The 27407-nt window shown below is 33.5% G+C and overlaps 1 protein-coding gene across 1 annotated transcript in view; it reads right to left on the bottom strand.

The window, feature by feature from the left end:
- CNTNAP5 (contactin associated protein family member 5) overlaps nucleotides 1–27407 on the bottom strand; it is a 939273-nt gene that overhangs the window by 698482 nt on the left and 213384 nt on the right. The window contains exon 3 of the mRNA XM_049773789.1: nucleotides 8070–8263. Coding sequence (XP_049629746.1) covers nucleotides 8070–8263 — 194 coding nt within the window. The remainder of the gene's footprint in view (nucleotides 1–8069; nucleotides 8264–27407) is intronic.

Here is a 27407-nt window from a genome sequence, read left to right as displayed (position 1 = left end):
AAGAAGGCTCAAATTAATAAAAGTAAAATTGGGGGAAGACATTAAGGCACATCCAGCTGTGCCCAGAGTTTATTCCCAATTCTGTGCTCAGGGATTTTTGTGAAGAGCTCATAAATTCAGAATACTGGGGATAAAACCCAGGTTGTTGCCACATGCAAGGAAAAAACCTGAACTGTATTATCTCTCTGTATGAATATATTTATTATTAAAGAAAAATTGAGGAAACTAATCAACATTAAAACTTGCATATACAATTTTAAATTTATACATTATCTATATAATATAAATAAAATATATATATTACACTAGGTATTCTGGTATGTATGTCAGAAATATAAGGCACATTATTTATAACATTCTGGATACTGTATTTGGAACTGTCATTATTTTATTTACTGATTCCAACATTGTAATATCTTTTATTTCATTTATGGTCTCAGCTCCAAAATATGTTCTTTTACCAGTAATTGATTCTGAATTTCTTTTTAGAGAGTCTGCTTATGTTATAATGTAAAGATTGGTTATAATGTTATAAACTTGTAGTATATGATCTAATTTAAGTAGAGAATATCTGTAAATGCCTAATTAAGTATGTTAAAATAAGTGAGAAAAGCACATCATCTAATATATCCATAGGCACTAGCAAGGAATCTACAAATAGCAAATGTTTGTCAAAATCAGTATGCAGAAGAGACTCATTAGATTATTTTTTAAAAGAGCAATAAAATATGCTATTCTAAAAGTATGAAAATATCTACACCGTGGTTAATATAAAAATTGTACTTAGTAAAGGAAAATGAGGAACCATAATAATAGCAAAGTAGATAGAGCACTTCTCTTGCATGTAGCTAACCTAGAATCTATCCCTGGCAATCTACATTGTGTCCCAAGCCTTCCAGAATGATTCCTGAGTGCAAAGACAGGAGTGACATTAGAGTGCTGCTGCAATGAGTCATTCAAAAATAAACAAACACAATAAAAGCATATTATTTTTATAAAAAGAAATTTCAAAAATCTCAAAATAATTCCCACACAAAAGTTTGTTTTATTAGCTTTATTAGTAAAATGCTAAAAGAAGCTTACATAATGCAATAATACAATAAATAAGTAAATAATACAATAAAATTTCTAAGTAGAAAATAACTAAAGTTATATTTAAATATACTGGGGTCCTGAGAGGATAAAAAAGTTAAGGAGTTTACTTTCATATAACTGATCCTAGTTTTATCACTTGCTGAATATCCCAAACTCAATCAGAAGTGATCCCTAACCCCAGAGCAAGAAGTAAATCCTCAGTAGATGAGCTCCTCCCTGCAGCTACAAGATGAAAACAGACATGCATATGTGAATGTTGGAGGCATTTTGCATATTTTTATTCAAAATGGTCAATAAAGACCTGGGAGTAAAGGATTAAAACTGGGGTTCTGTAAAATAGATAAAAAATATCTTTAGAGAACCCCAAAAAACAAAATGAAAAGGGGGGCCGGAGAGAAAGCATGGGGGTAAGGCGTTTGCCTTACATACAGAAGGACGGTGATTTGAATCTCAGCATTCCATATGGTCCCCTGAGCCTGCCAGGAGCGATTTCTGAGTATAGAGCCAGATATAACCCTTGAGTGCTGCCAGGTGTGACCCAAAAACAAATCTTTAAGAACATCCAGAGACCTACTTTTTTTTAATTAGACAGTAGTTATCTTGAAATCAAGTTCTTACATATAAAAATGTAAGAGATTTATGGAGCTAGAGTGGTGGCGCAAGTGGTAGGGCATTTGCCTTGCACATGCTAACTTAGGATGGACCGCAGTTGCCTCCCCTGCATCCTATATAGTCCCCCAACCCAGAAGCGTTTTCTGAGTGCAATGCCAGGAGTAACCCCTGAGGATCACATGGTATGACCCAAAAATTTCAAAAAAAAATTGTAAGAGAATCATGATATTCATCATTTGTCACAGTGTGACACAAGGTAGAGACTGATAGTATTTGGGATCTATAACTATGGAAATTAACTTTGAGATGAGTGAAATATATCTTTAATATCTACAGGTTAAGAATGTTTATGGGTTGAAAATCCTTATAGCTGACTCTTGCCCAGTCATAACAAGATGTTATTAAATTGTGAGCTCACTGACTGGAAACATAACTCCAATATGTTGTAATAGTCAAAATGACTATAAAACTTGCCATTAGGGAGAATATTGGAAATAAAACATAATAGTTCTGAATCCTAACATGAGTTTTTAGTGTATAAATCTGAGATATTTTTACTTTTTACAAAATTGTGGGAAAAGTACCGAAAAATAAGCAAAAAAAACAAAGCTCAAACCAAATTCAACCCAAATTTAACCCAAGTTAAAAGAACAAAGTATTGTTGTAATTTTATAATTGAGAAATGATTCTTCAGTTTGGTTTGAGAAGAAGAAAATCAAGTCAATTAAGTTTTACAAGGTTATAAGTGATATGGGTAGGGTGATATAGATACCTTTTTAAAAGAACATCATTCATTAGCACAGAAACACAAGTGACTGTCTTTCAGTCTTCAGAGTGGTAAATATCAGAAAATAAAGAAAATGCTAGTACATATTAGAAGTAATTTACATGTTAATATGTTTATTACAGTATATGAAATAAAAAAGGTTAGATTCATAACAAGTTTTGTTGTTTGTTTCTTTTGGGACCACACCTAGCATCACTCAGGAGTTATTCCTGGCTATGCACCCAAAAATGGCTCCAGGATCGGGGGACCATGTGGGAATCCCGTGGACAAACTCAGGTCAGTCCTGGGTCAGCCGCATGCAAGGCAAATGCCCTACTGCAGTGCTATCAATCTGACCCCAATTATTAACAGTTTTAAAAACTCAATCAAGAAACACACACACACATATACATATACACACACAAAGAAATTTCTGATTTAGAAGATACATTAATAATTTCTCCTGATGTAACTTTCAAAGTGGGATCTAGAGGGTAGGTAAAAGGTTTAGGGTACATTCTTTGCATGTAGGAGGTTTAGATTCATTCAGTCATGGTATACTAAGGTACCTAGGTACCCATCAAGAGCAAGTCCACCCAAGGAACTGAGTACCCCCCCAGTACTATTAAGCCCTCCAAAAAATTTGAATGTGAATAATAATAGTACCTTAAAATGAATGGCTTTAATCCCAGAAATAGATGTATTTCTCTTCGAAGGAAACATATATTTCTGTTGCTTTATATTGTTTTTCATACATACAGGATTACCAGGAGATATTATGTATCTATAAGATTCTAAAATTGCTTCTACCTTTATTTGTCAGACTTTTTCATGCTTTGTTATTTAGTGAAATGGGAGACTCTGAGTTGTTTATAATTCATGACACATAACTAGAAGACTGCTTGATTGCAATATTCATAAAATGTATTCATTATCAGATAGGAAACTACATATCTATTTTGGGGGGGATGCAAATATTTTATATTTTATTATAAACAGGTATATTTTTCAAAAGATTCTCTTATACTGTAAATTAGAAAATATATATCTTGAGTACTGGTAACTTGATATATCTGAAGCATGCTTGCTAAATCTATTTATTAAAGCACCATGTTATCCTTAAATTGATAGTGTTCATAAGACCTTGTCTCATTTAACAGATTCTCTAATTTCTTAATTAATTTGGTACTTTATATTTTCAGGTATTGACTTTTTTTGAAAAGTTAGAAAATTGTTTAGAGAATTTAATAAAAATATCTTATTCCCAGAACTTGTCAGACATTCATTAATCTAATTTTAAAGGGAAAAATTAGAGATCAAAACAAACACACAGTTCCCTCAAGACAACCAATTAATTCAATAGTATAATCCTGAATAAGTAATACCAGTAAATATTATCCACAAGTCAGGTTGTCCTATATATTAATAAAGTGTAAAGAAGATGGATACATTCAGGGTAGAGTAGCCAACTACAGTGTTTAATAATACATAGAGATTTTAGGGACAGAGGAATGATACAGAAATCACGGATCTTGCCTCGCACATAGCGGCCTGGGTCCTATCACTGGCATCCTCTATGATCCCCAGAGCCCACATGAATGATTCCTGAGAACAAAGCCAGGAACAAATCCTGAGCACTGCTAGGTGTCATTCCAAACTAAAACAAAAAATTGGAGTCTTTATTGATGGTAAATGTGACAATCACAGATAGTTGGGCACAATTTATGGCACAAAGAATTAGAAGAATGGTGCTGTTACTCTTTTATTTTAAGACATATGAAGTAAACAATAGTTTTAAATTTTCTTACATGGTAAGTTTGACAGATTTTACATGAGTTTAGAAAAGTAAATATATATTTAAGAACATTAAAAAAATCAAATATAGTAAAAGATAAGTTGTGGGCCAGAAAAAGGTCTTGCCTTGAATGAGGCTGACCTGGATTTGATTCACAGTGCAAAATATGATCCTCTGAGAACCACCAAGAGTGTCTTGAGAACAGAGCCTGAAATAAGTCCTTAGCACTGCTAGGTGGGGGCCCAAAACAAAGAATAAATACAGAGGGAAAGGAGAGAAATAGAAAGCACTTTTTGGGTGCTTTTTAAGTTTGTTTTTGAGTGGTGGAATACTCAGTAGTAGTCAAGGCTTACGCCTGGCTATATGCTCAATAATCACTTCTGGTGTTGCTGAGGAACAATATGTGGTATTGGAATTCAAACCAGGGTCAGCATTATACAAGGAAAGTGATTGACTTAACCCTGTATTATAAATCCAGCTCCAGAAAGCACAATTTTGTGATTAAATATATCAGGAAAAAATCTTGGTTTTCCATTTTTCCATCACTAATTTCTGTTTACTATGAGCATGGCCTTGTTGCTGTTAGCTTCAAACTTCTGATTCATAGAGATATTGAAGTACAAATTTGTTAGGTATACACAGAAACAACATACTTCAAAATCTTATTTACAATGTTTTATTTTATAAGCAAAATGATTACTTATATACATGCAAATTGGGGGTATAATTGTGTAGTTAATGTTAGTTTCCTTAATATTCACATATGTAGACCATTTCCCATTTGAAGCCTTTTGTGTGACTTTGTTGAAATTGTCCAATATTACTATATTTTATTCTGTAAATTATAAGTTGTGATGATCCTTCTACAAATCTCTTCTTCTTGGGTTTGCACCTGACAGGTGGTCGGTTAGCAGTTGCCTTTTAAAATATGTTGCAGGTATTGTAAGCTGCTATGAGTAAGTCAAAACTGAAATTTACTGCTGTATATTTAACACAGTGTTTTCCTGCCCTTTTTCCTCATACCACAGCATATTTTACCTCCCTAAATGTCAAGACTGTTTTTGAGCATGTTTTGAGCATGAGATGAGGAAAAGTGAAAACTCTCGATTCTAGTTCTGCTAATTTGCATATTTTTCAAAGACACTAAAAAACTAGTGCCTGCTGGGTCAAGCAATAATAACTCCCAGATTGTTTGCTTGTTTTTTTATGGGGTTGTGTGTTAAACATTGGGTTTGGCTATTTTTTCTGGTTCCATTCTCTGACAGAAAGCTTCTAGCTCTGCTGGAGATTGAACCAGGTGATGTGCATGCAAGGCAAATTTAACTCCTGTAACATCTTCCTACCCTAAGACATACCCAAGCTTTTAATGGGCTAGGAGTTATTTATTATCACAAGTAAGTCAACAGGGCAGAAAATAAAATGGGCCTCACATAAAATATTCACAATTGCAGAGTAAATTTCAATGGTTGAAATACATCCTGATACACATTGGCTGAAAGCATATCATTTGGGTATAAAGAAAAAAAATGTAGGATTTTTAAATTTTATATAAAATAACTCAAAACTGAAATTGCATCTGAAAAACAACCAGTTCTGATTGAAAATACCAAAGAAAAGAAATAATCCCACATCTATTTATGACATCCCCAGTCAACAAAATGCATTAAAATTCCACAAAATGGAAGATGTGCTTATTTTTTCATTTTAAACTAAAAATAAATCTAAGCAAAAACCAGTTAGAAAAGTGTGTGACTTCAGAATAAAAAAATCAAAAAGCATACTCTGCAAAAGACTATTTTAAAAATGAGGACAATTTAGAATACAGTGGAATAGTATAGTAGGTAGTATGCTTGCTTTGCATGTGCCTATCAAGGTTTCTCCCTGCACTTACTTATGCCCCTCTAAGCAGCTCCAACATTGACCCCTGAACACACAATCAAGAACAAGTTCTGAGCACACTCAGTGTTCCCTTTCACTATTTTTATATAATTTTTAAAACTTAAATTTCTTAATATTAGAAACTGATTTAGAGTAGTTCACAATATTGAATTTCTTTTTTTTTTTTTTTTTTTGGTTTTTGGGTCACACCCGGCAGTGCTCAGGGGTTACTCCTGGCTGTCTGCTCAGAAATAGCTCCTGGCAGGCACAGGGGACCATATGGGACACCGGGATTCGAACCAACCACCTTTGGTCCTGGATCGGCTGCTTGCAAGGCAAACGCCACTGTGCTATCTCTCTGGGCCCACAATATTGAATTTCTAGCATTCAATATTTCAACACTCACCCTCTACCCTAGTTATCAATTTCCAAACCTTCTCAAAGTATCTCAAACCATCTCAAAGCTGAAGTAGGTATAAATAATTTACTTAATATTTCTTGGTACAATTAAATAGTAATGAAATTATAAAAATTGCATTACAAGAAAATTTGTGAATATTTCCATATCTCACCATGGAATCTTTTGTCACTGACTAAAATTCTACTCAGCTGTATTTTACCAGTTAAATATTCTTTTGTAAATTCTGTTTGTTTATTATGTGGCTCCTATGATAATTTTATATAAAAGTTGTTATATTACTACTGGGAAATCAATATTAAAAGTATAAGGGTGTCTACAAATTCGAGGATCTGTGGTGATAAGCCCTTATAATGACTGCATAGTACTTAAGTTCCTGCAGAAAGGTCCCAATGTAACTAGCTGGGACCATGAAGATTTTTTTCCTGCTCAGTGGGCCTCTCTTTCAAGAGTTCCATGAATCCCCATCCACCATTTTTTAAATGAGGACAATCTTTATTCTCCATAGTATTACAATCAAATATTGAAAATGGTACTGATTAAAGATACTTATTATTCAACTTCAATCTACTATCATTTATATTAATCACTTTTACCAATTTAATGATTAATAGTAACTGTCTGGTCTATTAAATTTTTTAATTAGAAATAATTCTGAACATGAAGTTAAATAATTAAAAGTGTATATCTGTATATATACATATAAGCACACATATAGTTGTGAAATCAAAACATAAAAGGTGCAAATGAGAACATTGTAAAGTCATATTTGGCAATGAAGTAAGAAAAAGCAATATGGAATATCATGAAAAAACGTTATACTTAAACTGCCAACATTTTAATTTATATGTTAATTTAGAAATAATATTCAGTATTTTCCTCTTAAAGGAAAAGTGACATGAACCTGCAAATTAGTTTATTCAAAACAGAGCATCTGAAGTCTTTTTCACAGTCTCATATTGTGTGCACCACGGCTCTTCTCTTTCCTACCCTTATAGTCTGGAGATAGTGTTTCATTTAGACATTGTAAAGTCCAAGACTCAGGCTTGGAAGCAGAGCTGCTTTAAGAGGGGTGCTATAATTAAATGGCCAGGGCTCAGTTATAATTGAGGAACATATACTGTTGTTCACTTAAATTAGATATCTGGGATAATGCTGAAGTTTTTCTAATTTTGTTTTATTTTAATTTCCTGAGGAAAAGAAAGGTGATAGCACTAATCTGTTAGGGAAACTCTACTATAGATGAAGAATCTGAGGCCTAAAATAATTAACTAAGTCACCATAAAAGGAATAAACTGCTAAACCTTTTCCAACAGACATTCTCATTTCCATAGAAATTGAAGTCCTGTCGGAGATAGGACTTTTATAAAGTCCAATTAATTTTGAATGAGCACTAAATAGTTATTTTGCTACCAACAATCTGGGCACAGGAAAATGATGAAGCCATCACTGGTGACCAATATCACATTTCAGTTTCGTTTATCTGAAAAGAAAAGATGTCCTACCCAGATGCTGTCTTCTTGCTTGTACTGTTTCCAGTTGCGTCCTGTGTCACTGAACATCAGGCTATAACTCGTTACCCAGTCAGAACTTCCGTATCTTCCCTGCGTGGCCACTGCTGTAATTTCCATTCTGTTACCCAGATCCATCTGCAGCCACTGTTGAGCATTGGAATTTGCTGGGGACCAACCACCAGTTCCTGGAAAAGTATCAGAGATAGAAAGTTGCAGAAATGTCGCATAGCCACAACTTTAAACTCTCAAAAAGAAAAGGACTGATCATTTTAGGTTATCTTTAACACAATAAGCCTACTTCTGCACTTTAATTTGTCACTTTCATGGCAAAATCCCTACGTTCTACCTTTATCGAATTGATTTACATAATTTAAAATTAATGTCAAATGCTATTCTGTTTTCATGATACTTCTTTACTCAGTCATTATAGTTTCAATATTTTGTTTTTTTAGTAGAATTTATGTTTTTTTTTATTTTCTTACAACCTAAATTTTAGCATGTTTACATCTTCTGTCTGATACTTCTTTCTTCTTTAATGTCACATGCATTTGTCCTGCCTTTTTGCTTATTAATCTCTGATCATGTTAATGTATCCTTTTTTGAAAGTTCTTAACTACACCACTTTATATTTATGGAAGACTTTCATTAGTTACTATTTTATTAAGCAAAGTTATATGGAGAAAAATTTTACAATTAAAATAGCAAAAAATGAAAATAGTGTTCAACAGGTTTCTAGAGTATATTTCTCAAAAAATATGGCCACCCTATCTACTGAAGTTGTTCCATGATGCCCTTAACAAAGGAATTATTTATTCTGAACATTTATTTTCTCATCTGTTGTAGGTTTTTTTATTGGTTTGTTTCTTTGTTTTTTGGCTACACAAGGAGATGTTCAGGGGTTCTGGTTCTGTGCTCAGAAATCAGTCCTGGTAGTCTTGGGGAACCATATGGGATGCCAGAGATCAATCCTGGATTGGCCGTATGCAAGGCCAATACCATACATGCTCTGCTATCATGCTTTTGTGTTTTATTTATATTTTGTGTGGTTATAAGTTTCTCATATTTTTATATTTTGAAATGTTAAATTTGATGTCTAAAGATGCTCAACGTTTTCTTTTTTTATTTAAAGCAGTGATAATAACATCTTTGTTTTATTTTTAGCAAATGTTTAAAAAAGTCATAGAAATGCTCCAGTTTCAAATTATTAAACAAATCCTTATATGTTGCCATAAGTCTACTATTAGTGACACATGATTCTCTTCAAGAAAAGTATATATGCCACTGGTATGAAAGCATTCCATTACTTTTTCCTCAAAGAAAAGAGGGATTTATTGATAAGTCCCTCTACGATGGCAGAACCACAGCATAGCAGATCCCAGAATTCTTTATTATTACATGGAAGTAAGCATCTATCTACTGAAAACCTGCCTCTATGTTAGAGAGTTGCTTATTCACTATGTTTCGTCATTTATATTGAGAAATATTTGATCCTGAAGTATAGTCTACTTTAATAAACATTCAACCTTGTGAAGTGATTGGCACAGTTCCAATAATATAATTATGGAAACTGAGTTTAGTAAATTTCAAACATCTAACATTCAAGCATAATTATTTGTGACTATTAGGTAATAGGAAAATTCAAAGGTTTCCCAAAGGCCACATAACAGATAAAAATGGAAATACACTCGAAGGAAACACTAAAACAGACTAAGTCAGACTCAGACAATTTTTATCAATCAGCTTTCAGCATCAACATATTCTAATTCTTAATCCACCCTACCTTCCCATCATTTCAAAAAGTGATAATAATTACAGAATATGGGGCCAGAGAGGTGGCGCTAGCAGTAAGGCTTCTGCCTTGCAAGCACTAACTTAGGAAGGACCATGGTTAAATCCCCACCATCCCATATGGTCCTCCAAGCCAGGAGCGATTTCTTTCTTTTTTTCTTCTTTTTTTCTTTTTTTGGTTTTTCAGCCAAACCCTGTGACATTCAGGGGCCACTCCTGGCTATGAGCTCAGAAGTCGTTCCTGGCTTGGGGGACCATATGGGACGGTGGGGGACATAAAGCAGTCTGTCCTATGCTAGCACGCACAAGGCAGACGCCTTACAGCTTGCACCACCATTCTGGCCCCCAGGAGCAATTTCTGAATGCAAAGCCAGAAGGAACCCCTGATTGGCACCGGCTGTGGCCCACCACCACCACCCCCCCAAAAAAAGAATTACAGAATATGTAAAATTAAACTGAATTCTCTCTTTATTTCTATTCAATTTCTCCTGCTTCCTGTTTTATGAGACTTTTTTTCTAAAATAAATTATTTCATGGACCTGGAGAGATAGCACAGCAGCGTTTGCCTTGCAAGCAGCCAATCCAGGACCTAAGGTGGTTGGTTCGAATCCCGGTTGCCCATATGGTCCTCCGTGCCTGCCAGGAGCTATTTCTGAGCAGACAGACAGGAGTAACCCCTGAGCACCGCTGGGTGTGGCCCAAAAACCAAAAAAAAAAAAAAATTTTCATGATTTTCTAAAAGATTAGTTGGTGTTACTCTAAAATAGAGTTATTTTATTTTATTTTTATATATAATATCTTTATTTAGTCACCATACTCACAAACATGTTTTTAGTTATGTTTCATAATGAAAAAGACTTTGTTTTGTTTTGTTTTGTTTTGGGCCACTCCCGGTGGCGCTCAGGGGTTACTCCTGGCTCATGCTCAGAAATAGCGCCTGGCAGGCACGAGGGACCATATGGCACGGCCGGGATTCGAACCAACCACCTTAGGTCCTGGATTGATTACTTGCAAGGCAAACACCTCTGTGCTATTTCTCAGGCCCCATGAAAGACTTTTTTAAACTTTATTTTTAATTTTTTTTATTGATTCACTTTAAGGGAAAAAGTTACCAAGTTGTTCATTATTGAGTTTCAGTAGTTCACTGTTCAAACATCCATCCCTTTATTTATTTCTGTTTCTCTCCACCAAAATTCCAATCTACCTCCTGCCCCTCAGCCTACCACTACGCAGACACTTTTTTTTTCCTACTTTCTTTATAGGCACTGTAGGTTACAACACACTACTGAAAAGGTATAATGAATATCACTTTACTTTTTTTTCAGACAAGAAATGAGTACTAAAAGGAGATAAAGTAATATTCATGATCCCCCCCCCTTTTTTTTTTCTATTCTCCTAATTAGTCCTTAGGGAGCTCAGGGATACCTTCTGAGAAATTCTCAGCCAACAGCATCAGTGGTTCAATGTGAGAGTTCAAAGAAGTGGTGTGTGTGTTACACAGAGACCTATTAAAGGTTCTAGGACAATCTCACCAGTCCTAAATACATTGTGTTCTTCAACAGAAATAAGCATAAGACATTTAAATGCTTTTTAGATGATTTATAAGTAACAAAATATGTAAAAATTAAATGTAGTGATTTCATCTGAATTGGGAAGGTCTGATTTTTATCCTTTTAATTTTTTCAAATTGCATGATTTTCTTTTATATATGTCTTCCTTGCTTAATATGCAAATAGTTGTTCTAGTTGATATGTTTTTGAATATGGAACAGTATATAAGATAACAGCTTAAGGTTTTCATTATTCTTGAAATTAAAATTCTGATTTTTAACTTTTTCTCTTCCATCATTTCATCAGAGTTAGACTTCCAAGGCAACCCACAATTGTTCTGAATTACAACCATTTTCAATATATTTACATATACTAAACATTAATCTGTAGAGTGAAAGACAGATTATAACTGACAAGATCTTATTTTTCTTTTCCAAATCACAAAAAATAAATAATGAGAAACCAAACCAAACACACACAAAAGTAAGAAACATGGAGGATAAAAATACTTTTGTGCACTTATTAGAATGTCTAAATAGTATATTTTTTGGAAAAGTAAGGCATCTTATTAAAAGATAAAAAAATAATAGCCCTGCCATATTAAGTAATCCCTCTGCTGTAAATATAGGGTAAATAAAAATTAAAATAACTAACAAAATATATTTGCATCCCAATTTTTTCTACCAGTTCTAATTACAATATCCAAAACAAGTAAAACAACCTAAAATTACTACATTAAGATACCTAGGGAGGAACTCAATACATACACACACAAATATACACACAGTAGGATATTACTTATGTTCTGTAAAAAAAAATCAATGGAAAAACTTTATGGTTGGCAATTGCATTTTTGAACCTTACAGGCATTATAATAAGTGAAGTAAGTTAAACAGGAAGAAAAACTGTAAACCATAATTACATGTGAAATCCAAAAATAAGAAAATATGCAAATATATGCTCAATGCAAATAAAAATAAAATTCATTAAAATGGCTAAAATGTCAACAAACTTTAGTAAAAAGACAAGTACTTAGAGTATAAGCACATAAATTCTATAGCAGACATTGCTATGTGATATATAGAAAAATCGTATAGAGAATAAATCCTAAGCTCTTATTACAAAAATAATTGATAAATATTAGCCAAACTACAGTGTGACTTATCTCACTATTTATGAATCAAACTATCATAGTGTATACCTTGAATATATATAGTAATGTATTTCAATAAATTCTTAATTAAACTAGGTAGAAGGATAGTGTTAATACTTGCAAGAGATCTTCAAATTTATCTAAAGAAAATGAAATCTCCCTAATGAACACAACACGAATTTAAGTTTATTAACCCCCTTGAGACTAACCAAAATTAAAATGTTGCTATTTTCATTCAAGCACATTAAGTTAAAAAATCTTCAAAACCCTGTAGCTTCAGCCTAAATTCCTACAATGGAGAGACTCTTGGTATAATGGCCAAGGACAGTGCTCCTGCTGTTATAGATGCTCTGTGAATCACAGTTAATATGCATGACACCCTGGGCTGTCATGGTTGCTATGGCAAACATTTTATTTCTTTCATCAAATGAACACGTTTTCACAAATGATGAGAGTAATCTTAAAATAATACTTGTGGTTGATCTTAATATACACAAAACCCACTGTTTCGTTTTAATATATCCTTTAAATTATGGTTGCAAAATACACAAATACTTGTGTATAAAGTTGAAGATTTTAACTAAAGGCAAAGATGTCTGTAAAAGTGACTCTTTTATTAGTGTTATAAATAATTATTAACTATAATTCTATATTCCATTATATACATTAAAGAAATTTAAGAGATCTAAAGAAAAATTTTATATATTCAAAGGTATCAATCTCACCTTAGATTTTGGACCCACTAGAATGTTCCAAAAATTTTGAAACCCAGAAAACTGTTTGATATAGAGACAATACCTTAATTTATTCTGAGTAAACTCTCATTTTAAGTTAAACATATTGTAAATCAAATAATAACAAACTGCATTATTAGATGGTGAATGTATAATAGATATTGAACTAGAAGCTCAGATCTGGTTTCTGACCCAGTATTTCTTCTGAGTTAACAATTAATTCGCAAGTATGCTCACTCTTTAAAAACATCTCATGAAATTATAAAGAAGACAAATTAAAATTACTTCACCAATAGCTTGAGAATTTACTCAGTATCAACCTTGTATTTTACATTTTAAGAAATATATAAAATTTCATTTGTTTCTTTTTTGGGGGGTCACACTGGGTGGTGCAGAAGGGTTACTCTTGGCTCTGCACTCAAAAATTGCTCCTACAGGCTTGGGGGACCATATGGGATGCTAGAAATTGAACCCATGTCCGTCCTGGTTTAGTTGTATGCAAGGCAAATACCATACAACTGTGCTATCCCTTCGGCCCCATAAAATTTCTAAGTCATAAGAAAACCTTCAGATAAATGATAATTAACATTTTGGTCCTCATTTTTTCAATAAGGATAGTATTATTTATTTGTTGTTCAATTTAATTTAAATTTAACATTATAATTTGTATAAATTTAAAAAATGGCAGCATAAAATTGCTTCTAGATATAAGCATAACACTCTTCTAAAATTATCTTTTCCCAATTCAGTATTGCCAATCACAAGTTATATTAAAAGTTGGATTTGGAATATTGGTAAAAAAAGTATGAAATTTATCTTTATAAATATCCATGTTTGTTTGTTTAATATTTTAAATTGATAAAATAGAGTTACTTACAACAGCTGTATATATTTTAGGCATATAGGTTGACCTTGGGTATGTTACCTTACACAACAAACACCAAATTACCAATAATCTCCAATACTATTTATTGCACTGTATTCACCCCTTCATTCTCACTCTCAACTCCTCTTAGGTTAGCTTTATTAGAGAGAATACAAGGGTTTAATTTATTTTGGTTTAGATTGCTTCTTTGCTTTCTCTCTTTATAATCCACATGTGAATGAAATATCTATTATTTTACTTTCTCTTTATAATTTAGAAAAATAAACAACTTCATCTTGAATGATTGCCCTTCCAATTAGTCCTTTTGCTTCTTCTCATAACCCTATTTTCCTAATGCTTTGAAATGCTGACTGAGCCATGATTATTAGTTAACTGTTAGCACTTAGTGTTTTGCAATTTATAGTAGCTCTACATGATTAATATTCTTAACTGTCATTTTACAGATAGACAGTTGGACACTAGAATGACTAAATAGCTTTTCTGTCATTACATCACTAATAAGTGATAGAACAGGGGATTCAAAGTCATAATACTAAGTTCTGCTAAAAATCTTTCAGCACTAGGCTTCCATTTTTTTCTGTTCTTCATTCTTCATTACAGCAATCCTCACTAGAAATATAAAGTTTCACATTGTTTTCTAGTACTTCATTTGATTCTCAAAACAATAGTACTTTAATTTTTATTAGCAAATACAAAGTACCCTCAAAAAGCTAACTAAATTAGATTATATGATAAGGAACAGTTTTAAAACCCATTTTTGATTTCTCATTTCTCTGAAAGATTTTAATAGGAACAAACCTCTTAAGCAAGCAAGGAATGATTCCTAGAAAGAACTCTAAGTAAGTCCTACCTTTCCATACTAGGAAAGCTATACACATAAAAGAGAATATTTAAAAGAAAGCAAATAAATTCCCCAGCTTTTGTACTCATTTCTACCTCTAGTTCAGTAAAGGTAATGAGAATTGATGCTATACACTGGAAATAGGCACAACATGGATTATTTATAGATATCTGCTAGGAAATCATTTGCAGTATCATTAGAAGGAAAAAGTAAAAAACAAAAAGCCTGTATAGTTTAAGACCAACACAAATTATAATAGTAGTCATCCATTAGTATAGCATTTTCACAGCTAGTTTGTTATAAGAACATAGCCTGTCCATTTAAAAAAATCTAAAAGAATCCCTATAAGAAACAAGTTTTTAAGCATGAACTTCCTGCAAGTCTTACACAAGAACCTAGAAATTCAAAAGAACATGATCATAAATTTATGGGGTATAGCTTGAGTTACTGGACTCATTCATTAAATATTTGTAAGCAAAATAATAAGGGTTTTTTGAAGAAACTGATACTCTATGGTGACTATAGCAGGTGGACAGGGCCATCCATGACTATTTATTATTATATAACATAAACAAGAATAGCATCATCCACTAACATACTTCTATGTTCAGAAAATTTCCTAGATCCCTACTTTGCACTTCAATCATTAATTTGCATAAGTTATTTGAATTGGAAAAGAAAGTCCTTCAATTGACAAACAGTTATTTTCGAGCTCCTAGAAACAACCTTCTGCTTCTAGGCTATTACAATTGCTCCTGGCTTGTAATCTGGTGCTGCTTAAGATTCTTACATTTCTAAATGTGCATTTATTTACTAAGGATACTCTTTAAGTAGATGAGGATGTATGGTCATGATCCTTTGGTAAATAACCAATTATCCCCTAGTTTCAAAATAAAAACAAACAACCCTTTACCTACAAACCCTGAAGGAAGTGTTGGGCTCTGGCTACAAAAATCCAATGTGTACAGAAAAGAACATTATAAAATTTTATTTAAGAATATAATAAAAGAAGATTCAATAGCAAAATAATTTTCTATTTCTATTCATATGAGAAAGAAAATTACACTTCTAAGATCTTTGAAGGAAAAGTAGAAAAGTGGAGTTGGAAGTCACTTAAAACAGAAGATATCATATTGTTAGCATTTTTTTTTCCTCTCACAAGGATAATATTTCTAGCACAATAGAACACACACTCCAGTTAACTTGGTTTCCTGAGGCATTTTTATTTAAAATTCAGTGCTGAAGTCTGGACATTGAGGTGAAAGGGGCACTTCCTTCTCTATAACCCTGGGCAAGCAATATATTCTAGTAAAAATAACATAATAAATGTTTACTTTATGGAGGATCAAATAAAATAGTATTTAAGCACAGTATTTCATAAATTCCATAATTTGGGGTAAATATGATTAAAGATGCATTCAATTGTGTTACCTCAAATCTTCTTAGGAGTAGTTTTATTCATAATTGGATTCCAGGGATCAGTTCAAACCTCAATCAGCAAATTATTATTGGGATTAAAAACTCTTCTAAATAACCAAGTAATGGTAGGAAAAAAATATGGGTCAATTCTGGTTATTCTCTTATTGTAAACAAGTTTACAAGTAATTCAATTCCTTTTCCGGTTAGTATGGGTTCAAGTGTACTAGACATTTAATAAAACTGGGCTATATGGACAGAAAAGGAGAGGTTAGATTGTAGGGTGTGGCTCTTGAGTCTCTAGAAAATTTTCTCTGCCTTAAGCAATAAGTCTAAATTTAGAGCATCAGAGTTTCTGGGAAACTTGAGTAAAGGGGAGTTCTTTCTTTTCTTTTCTTTTTTTTTTTTTTAAGTTTCTGATTCAGCAGCTTTGGGAAAATATGCAGCTCCTAATAAAGTTCTAGCTTGTTATTTTTCACACTGCTATTCTGATGACTTAAAACCAACTCACGGGACTATGTGAACTCTTGCTTTCCAGAGTATTGTGTTTGTCTAAAAAGGTGAGTAAGATCACTGACTCAGGAAAAATACTGACACAGAAGATGGCATTGATGGATTAAATCTGCCAAACCAGGAAACTGCTTTCATTGAGAATGCCTTTCATGTAGGAAAATACATTTTACTTATATTTAATAAGACAAAATAGGACCCAAGAGATAATTCAAGTAGTAGCAGAATACATGTGAACCAGGCAAGTGAGTAAAGAAGCCTTCCTGTATCCTTTGGCAATAATTTCTTGGGATAAAATGTATTGAAAATTCTTTGGACATAACAAAACCAAAAGAAAATATTTGAGTTACTCTTTTACAAGCCTTGGGATACTAAGAGCATTACTGCAAGAACCCATCTTGCAGATATATTACCTATAGAATGATAAGACTTTTGATTGGAATCACTATAGGCCCATAAAAAATGGTACCCCCCTCACCACCCAGACATTATTAAAAGAAACAAAGGGCAAGAAAGGAATATCAAAGAAAACCATTACCTACCCCTAACTCCTCTCTGGCAATCACCCTAGCAATGAACTCTTACCTAGTTCAAAAACCTCATTTGTGTAGGTTGAGACAAACAATACTAACACCAACTTAGAAAAAAAAAAGATATTTATGCTTGTGTTGCCTGGGTACATGGTACTTGAGTACATGTCACCCACATCACCCCTCTTGAGATGTGTACTTTCACACTTTAATGCTGAGATGAGTACTTTTAAAAAACTTGAACTTTGTTAGAAAAACAAATTCTAAGTAAAATCAATCGACTGCTTAGATGGGTACAGGTAAATTTACTTTGAGGCAATTAAAAGGGGCACCAAAGAAGAAAGAGTATGTAAACTAGAATGCTGCAGAAAAACAAAGGCCAGCCTTGTATCAATTCCTGTCACTGTTATTGGTGAATTCAATAATCCTTTTCTCAACATTTAAAGACATTTTCATAATGTCTTTAAGTGAAAGACTTCTTGTAAAGGAACTGAGTCGAGCAATTTAATTATTCCAGGTTTGTTATTTTTATACTTGTTTGTTTTTTAATTATTGCAGGATTGACAAAAAAAAGGTTATCTGTTCTACTATATATTGTTCAAATGTAATGTCAATCCTATTGTGATAATAATCTCAAATACAACAGGAAATTATCAATAACTATGTAAATATTTGCCATTGATTGCTCAATTCTATTAAAGTATTTAAAGTTATGCTATTTTAGGTTAAATGCAAAGAACGAACCAATGGGACATTGGTGATGGGAATGTTGTACTGGTGATGAGTGGTGTTCTTTACATGACTGAAACCCAAACACAATCATGTATGTAATAAATTTGTTTAAATAAAAAAAAAGAAATGTAGGAGTGTGGATTTTTGGTTTGGGGAGATTTTTTCCCCCAAAATATTAGAAACTAGAAACACCAGATTGGTCACTGATGGACTAGAGAAATCAGATAGCAAATAGTGTACCATCATGCACACAATCAACTATTCTTTGAACCATGGTTTCTTGTATGGTTGCCTAAACCTGACATAAGCTATACAAGAGCACAAAACCAGTAGTAAGCCTTTTAGCAAAGATAGGGTTAGAATAAAAATAATAACAACAACAACAAAACAGATTGAACATTGAACTACTTATGTAAATAATGTTACTCAAAATAATGTTAATTTAACCTTTTAAAGAAAATAAATAGCTATCTTGAGAAAAAGTCAAAGTTGTGTTACATGGCTTACATATTGCTTTACTTGTTTTGACCATGGTATTTAGAATATTTGAAGCATTGCATTATTAATTGGAAACATTATATAAAATTTCCCCTCAATTTTACTTTGACTTCAATTAGATAACTAAATAGAGAGGGTAATCACATTATATTTCTCTATATTCAATGCAAAATCCCAAGACTCCCATTAAATAACAGGATTTTTATTTTTTTTGGCACAACAGTTTATACCAGCTTTACTAAGATTAAAGACCTACTGCAACTTTTAAATATCCATTTCTAAGATGGCTTTATTCTTAGGCATGTTAGTTCATCATAGTTTTTTAAAACATTGACACACCACTGGTGTCCATCTGTCTTTCATTTTATGTATAAAATACTGGTATTGAGAGTTAAGATATTGAAGCATCCCATCAAAAAATGGGGAGAAGAAATGGACAGACAATTTGACAAAGAAGAAATACAATTGGCCAAAAGACACATGAAAAAATGCTCCTCATCACTAGTCATCAGGGAGATGCAAATCAAAACAACTATGAGATACCACTTCACACCCCAGAGATTGGCACACATCACAAAGAATGAGAACAAGCAATGTTGGAGGGGATGTGGAGAGAAAGAAATGCCGTCAAGTTCAACTTTTATGAAAAGCAATATGGAGATTCCTCCAAAAACTGGAAATCGAGCTCCCATACAACCCAGCCATACCACTACTAGTAATATACACTAGGAACACAAAAATACAATACAAAAATCCCTTCTTTACACGTATATTCATTGCAGCACTATTTACCATAGCAAGACTCTGGAAACAGCCAAGATACCCTTCAACAGATGAATGGCTAAAGAAACTGTGGTACCTAAACACAATGGAATATTATGCAGCCGTCAGAAGAGATGAAGTCATGAAATTTTCCTATACATGGATGTACATGGAATCTATTATGCTGAGTGAAATAAGTCAGAGAGAGAGAAAAACACAGAATGGTCTCACTCATCTATGGGTTTTAAGAAAAATGAAAGACAGTCTTGCAATAATAACTTTCAGACACAAAAGAGAAAAGAGCTGGAAGTTATAGCTCACCTCATGAAGCTCACCACAAACAGGGATGAGTTTAGTTAGAGAAATAACTACGTTTTGAACTATCCCAATAATGAGAATGTACGAGGGAAATAGAAAGCCTTGTCTAGAATACAGGCGGAGGTTGGGTGGGGAGGAGGGAGATTTGGGACATTGGTGATGGGAATGTTGCACTGGTGATGGGTGGTGTTCTTTACATGACTGAAACCCAAACAAAATCATGTATGTAATAAAGTTGTTTAAATTAAAAAAAATAAAAATAAAAAATAAATCTTTATTTAAGCACCATGATTACAAGCATGTTTTAGTTGGGTTTCAGTCATAAATCCACTGCTCTAATTTGTATTCTAAAATAATTTTGTTATATTCAGATATTAATTTATAATGATGAATTCATGAAACATGCAATGCAATTTCAAAAATATAAAAAAAAAACAAAATAAAAGAATGGGCTGAGTAAAAAAATAGATATTGAAGCATTGAACTCCCAAATTAGCCTAAAGGAAGTGACTATTTTGCCTTCAACAACTTTATCCAAATTAACATTTCATATCAAAATTCTAAAAGATATGCTAATGTGAGGTAGACAACTTTGAGTTTTTACCAACCATTAGCTATGTATCCTTAGGTCAGTGGTTTAAAAATCTTGTTTCTTAATCTTTAAAGATGTGAATAATAGGGTACCAAAAGATAGTATAAGAATTAAGGTGCTTGCCTTGCTATTAATCCTGATTGGAACATCCTTAAGCATCTCTAAGCATTGCTGTGAGTAATCCCTGAGTATAGAGCCAGGGATAGCCCAAGTAATACTGGGTATGGTTCAAGAAATATGAATAATGTCAAAGATCATCAATAAAATGATGATATTGTGCTTGTACTTATAGCATAATACTTTATTCATACTAATAATGTCCTGATACTCTCTGTCTTTTCTATCCCCAGCTTCATCATGAAAAAAAAGTCAAGGAAGAATTGAATGAGTAAAAGATTTGGGGATATTCTATAACATTTGACATCAAAACTTAATGGGTGGCTATAATTATGGTAAAAAACACAATTGCTAAAGTACAGTCTATAAATCAGAAATTTAAGGTATGTAGCAGAAATTCTGCATTTTTAAGAACCTCTAATATAATGCCCTTGTTCACTTTCTGTCATCTTGGGCAGATTGAACTGCAGAAAAGAAAGCAAAAGGTCTGAAAAGGACATTACCCTTCAAGGGACAAGGCAAGAATCCAGTGACAAATTTCTCTATAACTCACTATCATTTCAAACCGATTAGATTATATCCATATCATGTCTGGCTCAATCAATTCAGGTGGGAGACTGGTGCTATCTTTTGAAAGCAGGCATTGTAGTGCTGCCTGTGAAATTGGATCCTCGGGACTGTCACCTCACTATCTAGAACAAGTCCCTAGATAGAGGATGCCATGCTAATTGTGTGAACCTTACTTCCTGCATTGTTCCCAAATCACATCGCACAAAGAGACCAATGATTCTAAACTAAAAACTACCTTTGCCAAATTATCATGAGCTTTTAGCTTTTTACAGCCAGTGTGCTGTAGGGAAGGAAAAAGGTGCGTTCATGAGAGAGAGAGGCAAAGGTTTTAAGCCTCTTCATTTGTTCAAAAACCCAGAATGGTAAAAGTGCCTTGGTATTAAAAAATCAAATTCTCTATGGCAACAAAATTATTATGCTAGCTACACACAAACTTGGTTTACACAGGAAAGCACCTCAAATAATACAGCGAATAAAAAATAAAAATTTAACTTTCAAGAAACAGTTAATATAATTGTTTGCAAAGTTATGCTGAAAAGAGACAACAGATAGTAAAAATACAAATTTATTCCCTACTGACATATAAGACTTCTGTTTCTATTTGGCTTTTAATCAGATAAAGTAACTTAAAACCTTCCCTTTACTTTCAAGTATGTCTAAGCCCAGGGCCAGTGTTTCATGCTCTACTACACCATCCCTGAATTTCTGGCTGACAGGCAGTGCTTCTGGAAGCCCAACAGACTTTAGGGTGTATATTAAAAGCTTTTAGATCACAAAACTAATCATTTATGTCAAAGAGAGATCCCTCCTAAACTATAGTTATACAGTTTAACTTGGCAACCTAAGTTAATGGTGATCTGACCCCTAGTTTAGTGCGTTTTGTCATTTTTTTCAAGTTAATTAGTTTTCATTTTGATCTTTCCTTGCCTTCTATGTGGATGAAATAGCTATTGAAGAGTGTGGGACACTGGGACAAAAATTCCATTTCACAAATCCCTTCCATAAATGAGATAGCAATGTAAAGACTATTGTACTGGGCTTTAACTATCTAATCCCCTTCCTCATTCTGAGGATCATCCAGCTTTTGATTTATTACAGCAACTTGGGCCAAAGAGTGTTTTTTTTTTTCCAGAAAGATTAGTTTGTCTTTGACAGAACTCATTAGACATGCTTTAGACAGGATCTGTGGGTGCTCTTCAGTGCAGCTTTCCTAAATTCCATTTTTTTTAATTTTAAATTGAATACTGCTTCTGACATGACAAATTTACTAACTCTGTACCTTTTCTTCCTGGGTATATTCCTCATGTGTATGCTTGAGTCATATCACATACTGGTACCAGTGGCCTTTAATCAATTATGTTCAATGCATGACAAATAGGATTTGGCAATTTTTAATGTTGTCCAAAAATTGACAGCGAAGTTCATCTTTGAGAAACAGTTTCAGCTTTATGGATACCATTGATCACACATTTCATTTAAAGCAGTTTAGTTTTATGGATGTAAGGATTTTTATAATGAATTAATCTTGAATGAAATCTCAAGATATTTCTTACATGTATGCAAAAGGCAGATGAAAGAAGAGGAGGAGAAATTTATAAAATACTAGGCTATGGTTATGAAGTATGTTAAGGGAAAAAATCTAAAACTCAGAAATCAAAAGAAAAAATAATATGTTTTCAATATCATCCTAGGCAACTTTTACATCTATGTAAAGATGACTTAATACTTAGAAGAATTTTTCTGCTGTTTTTTTTTTTGTTATTCACTGTTGAGTAGATATCATGTGTTGTAATACTACATGTTAATTTACATTATTTGTCCAATAGACAATAAAAAGACCCCACCTTTTACTCCTCTATAGCACTTTACTTCATTTGTATATAGCTAGCTCTAAATTTTATTAAATATACTTTTTATTTGGGTTCCTGAGCCATACCCAACAGTGCTCAGGGGTTATACTGGCTCTATGCTCAATAATTACTCCTGGCAGTGCTCAAGGCTCCATATAGGATGCCAGGGATCAAACTTGGATGGGCCATGTGCACCCTACCTGCTGTGGTATTGTTCCAATTTCAGAATATTTTCTTTTTTTGTTGAGCTATGAATAATTTTACAATTAAAACTGAGATAAAAATAGTACTTTTATGCCAGGTAGTTGAAAGAATAGATTTTTTATATGGCTTAAGGGTATAAGGAAATGAGGATTTATGTTAAGGGAAAAGCAGGCTGTTGGTATGATATTATTTGAATATTGATAGGTAAAACTGATTAAAAGTGAATTTAAATTTCTAGATTGCTAATCCCACTCTCAGGATGAAGACTAGCTAGATAATAACAACACCAAGTAATAATAATTCAGCATCTTTCTATGAACTTGTTTTAAACAGTGTTTTCCAATGTATTCCTGACCATGTTCCCATTTTAACTTCGAATTTTTTCTGTGTGTCCAAAACTTGTTATACTTTTGCCTTCCTTTTCTCATAACAGACACCCGATTTTCAAGATTTTCACCTCTGACTCCTTTGGACTACCCTGATGGTGCACAGAGTGCTATATAACACTAGTTTAAAAGAATCTATGGTTAATCCACTTTAAACCAATATGTTCTCTGATATATGTATAATATTCTAAATTTCAAAGCATATTTGACAGCTGGCACACTGGTTGCTACTCCTCTCTTTCCTTTTACTGAATAAATGAAAGTTTTAAAGGAGCATATTAAAAAAAAGTGTTCACTTGAGACAGTTATAATTATTATAGGCTATTTCAGGGAATATAAAAGACATGATTTTTTCAAGAAAAAACTGATTTTATGCATATATTTTCAATGCATTGTCATATTTTCTTTTTATTTTGTCACTACATTATTATAGAATTTTTATGTATGAATATTATTATATGCATAAAATAATATAGATGCATGTGCATAGTTCATTACATATAAGTGTTATATTCACTCCTCTGTTAATATATTTGTGACATGCATTTAACCACATATATATTCTTCTATACATAAGAATTTTTTGAATATACAGTTATATTATGAATCTAAAAGTGACAATGGAATTACTAATAATAAATGTTTGTTCTTATGTAATGTTTGCACTAGTTTTTATAAAGTATGCTCTTCATTTATGCTTATTTCTACCTCTTGTGTACCAGGTTTCTAACACAGAGCTGGGAACGTAGTAGAAGTTCAATAAATATTAATAGGGCATTTGTCTTCATTATTTTTCATGAATTTGCTCAAGCTAGTGATTTTCCATAGTTGTTGCACTTTAGAATAACCCGGGAAAAAACTTATCCTTACATACCATAACAATATTCTGTTTGTTTGTTTTTTGTTTTTTGTTTTTTTTTGGTTTCTTGGGGTCACACCCAGCAGCACTCAGAGGTTACTCCTGGCTCTATGCTCAGAAATCACTCTTTGCAGGCTCATTGAACCATATGAAATGCTGGGATATGAACCACCATCCTCTGCATGCAAGGCAAATACCTTTCCTCCATGCTATTTCTCTGGCCCTACCATAACAATTTTCTTGCTTTGGTTCTATTATGAATAATTTATATAACCTGTGAGATGGATGTGGGCATTGCTACTTGTAAGGATTGCCAATCATTTTAATAAGCCTGATAAGAACCACTGCTTTCAGGGGCAGTACAAGGGTTGCCTGTTTATTTTTTCTGCTTTATTACCTGGACAAAATTATATTCATAAAGCAGATGTTGTAGTCCCTAAAGCTTTAAGAGATCAGTGTTTCCCATCTCTATGACTGTGATTCCTACATGAATTTCCTGATTGAGATTGGAGAAGGAAGAGAAGTCACCCTCATACATACATGCTGACTTTGTGCTATGGTCAGATTCTCATAATGAGTAGAATAATTATGCCAATTGTAAAAAGAGAGATATGTGTCCTGTGATCAGAATTGCTCTAGCAGATGGAGCTGTATTAGAGTAAGTACTGTATTTGCCCTGTAATTGGTAGACAGGATTTAATTCTTGGCATCCCATTTGGTGTTCTGAATCCTGGCAGGAGTGACTCTTGAGTTCTGAGTCAGGAACAGCCATGATCATGTTGGGTGTGCTTACACACAAGCAAAAAGCAAAAATAAAACAATAAACACAACAAAAAATACTCTAGAAAATTTAAAGTATCCACCAGACACTTATGAATTTCTTCCATCAAAAAATTGAGAAACAACTCTGGCTGTTTGTCTCCTTTTCTTTTAATATAAAATTTTATTTTATTTTTAATTATCCTTATTTAAGCACTGTGATTACAAATATGACTGTAGTTGTATGATTACAGTCATGTAAAGAACACCCCCTTCACCAGTGCAAGATTCCCACCACCAATTCCCACAGGTGTGAGTGGGGTGGAGAGGAGTGAGATCTGGGAAATTGGTGTTGTTTGTTTTCTTAAAGTCCACTTTAAAGTCTGCCAGCAAGGCTTCTTTCTAAAAGAACATTTGAATTGCCCTATCACAGTGCAATGTATATTGCAATGAGAAACATCTTTTAAATACTGCATCTGATCAACCCATGAATTTGCATGCAGACAGTGGCATACTTTACAGATTGGAAGCAGATAAGTCAGTGAGGTTCTAACACCAACAGAGTTTCTTTTTTTTTTAATACAATTTTTATTTTGATCATAGTGGCTTACATATTGTTGACAATAACATTTTAGGTACATATTTACATAAAATCAGGGGGGATTCCCATCACCAGATTGTGCTCCCTACACCTCCGTTTTTGTCCTACCTCCCATTTCCTCTTCCCTTACTCCCAGGGCGGCTAGAATATGTGGTCCCCTCTGTATCCAACCCACTACTTAGTAGTCTTGCACCAGTTTGGTCTTGATACCTCCCTTATCTCCCCCTCTAACTGTAGGCAGGACTAGCTAGTTCAAGTTGCGTGGTTTCACCTGAAAAAAAGAAGATAAATAGACTGGGGTAAGAGTCTAATACCCCAAAAATGGGTGGAATCCTTCTAGAGGCTCTCATCATCGATTTGGGAGATGAAGGAGAAAAGGAAGGTGAAACACTCCACCAGTACCAAAAAAAGTGTCAAATATCCAGTGAGGACTCCAGCTATATTGATAAGCACCACAAAAAACAGACGAAAAACAAAACAAAACAAACAAAAAACAAACAAAAACAAACAAAAAACACACCATGGTCTTGAAATAAGAAGCATGGCATAGCACATAACGAAAGAAAAGAAAGGAAGAGAAAAAAATAAGTATAATTGGGGACAACAATTTCAATAATCACTCCCAAACAGAGAAATCGACCAAAAAAGATAGGTGAATAAAAATAATAACAATAATAAATGAAGGTAAAAATATATATATGTTTTATATATATATACATATATATATGTATATATATATAAATAACCAAGGTTTTGTGCTTTTTGTATTTTTGTTTTTTCTCTCCTGCCCTGGCACAGTAAATATGGGGGTCATTCAAAAAGGAATTCACTTGGCCTGAGAAATATGGGGTTTCTCTGTCCTTGGAGTATACTGTCATGGGATCAGCTCTAGACTTTGCTCAGTATTATTTACTCTCCCGGTGGTGTTTTTTTTGGTGTGTGGAAGACTTCTGCTCTGTCCAGGGTGATACAATCAGAGCTCTGTGTTTAGAGGTCTCAGTATCTGCACAGATCCTGAGGTGGGACTTATGATGAAGTCAGTCTTTGTGGTTCTAGAGGTTCTGTTACCTCAGTATCGTTTTAATCCATCTTCTGTGGTTGGTGATCTTGGTCTTTGCACTGAACCTAGGATGGCACCTAGGATAGCGTCTTTCTTTGTGCTTCCAGAAGCCCCATTCCGTTATAATTGTCTCTGCCAGACCTTTGGGACTGGGGATCATGATTATTGAGCAGGTCATAGTTCAAACCCTAAACTAGGGCTTTTTTATTGGTCCCAAGATGTATACAGTCTGGTCGTGGTTCTAGGAGCCAGTCATCTGTAAATCGCGATCTTGGCTTTTGGACCTACCAAAGGGTGCCAAGTCTTCTGGTTTTGTCTTGTCGTTAGCTGTAAGGTAGGCTAATCTGCTCTAAGGTCAAGTTGTTCACATTTTCCTCGTTGTCAGGATATCATGTTAGAGCTGGCCCTTGTTGTTGACCCCGCAGTATTAAGGCTGTCCCGGATGGAGTTTGTTTCCTGCAGCTGTTGTGAAGAGCTGTGCCGTTTCTATGTCTGGGATCCAGGGTTCAAGGCTACATCAACAGAGTTTCTATGGAAATCTTGGAGCCAACTTTTGAACTTAGGATGATTAGTAAGATAATTATTAGCAATAATTTAAATTTGGAATTCTGTC

This window comes from Suncus etruscus, chromosome 5, assembly GCF_024139225.1.
Source record: "Suncus etruscus isolate mSunEtr1 chromosome 5, mSunEtr1.pri.cur, whole genome shotgun sequence".
Taxonomy (NCBI): domain Eukaryota; kingdom Metazoa; phylum Chordata; class Mammalia; order Eulipotyphla; family Soricidae; genus Suncus; species Suncus etruscus.
This window is presented reverse-complemented; position numbering and strand designations above follow the sequence as displayed.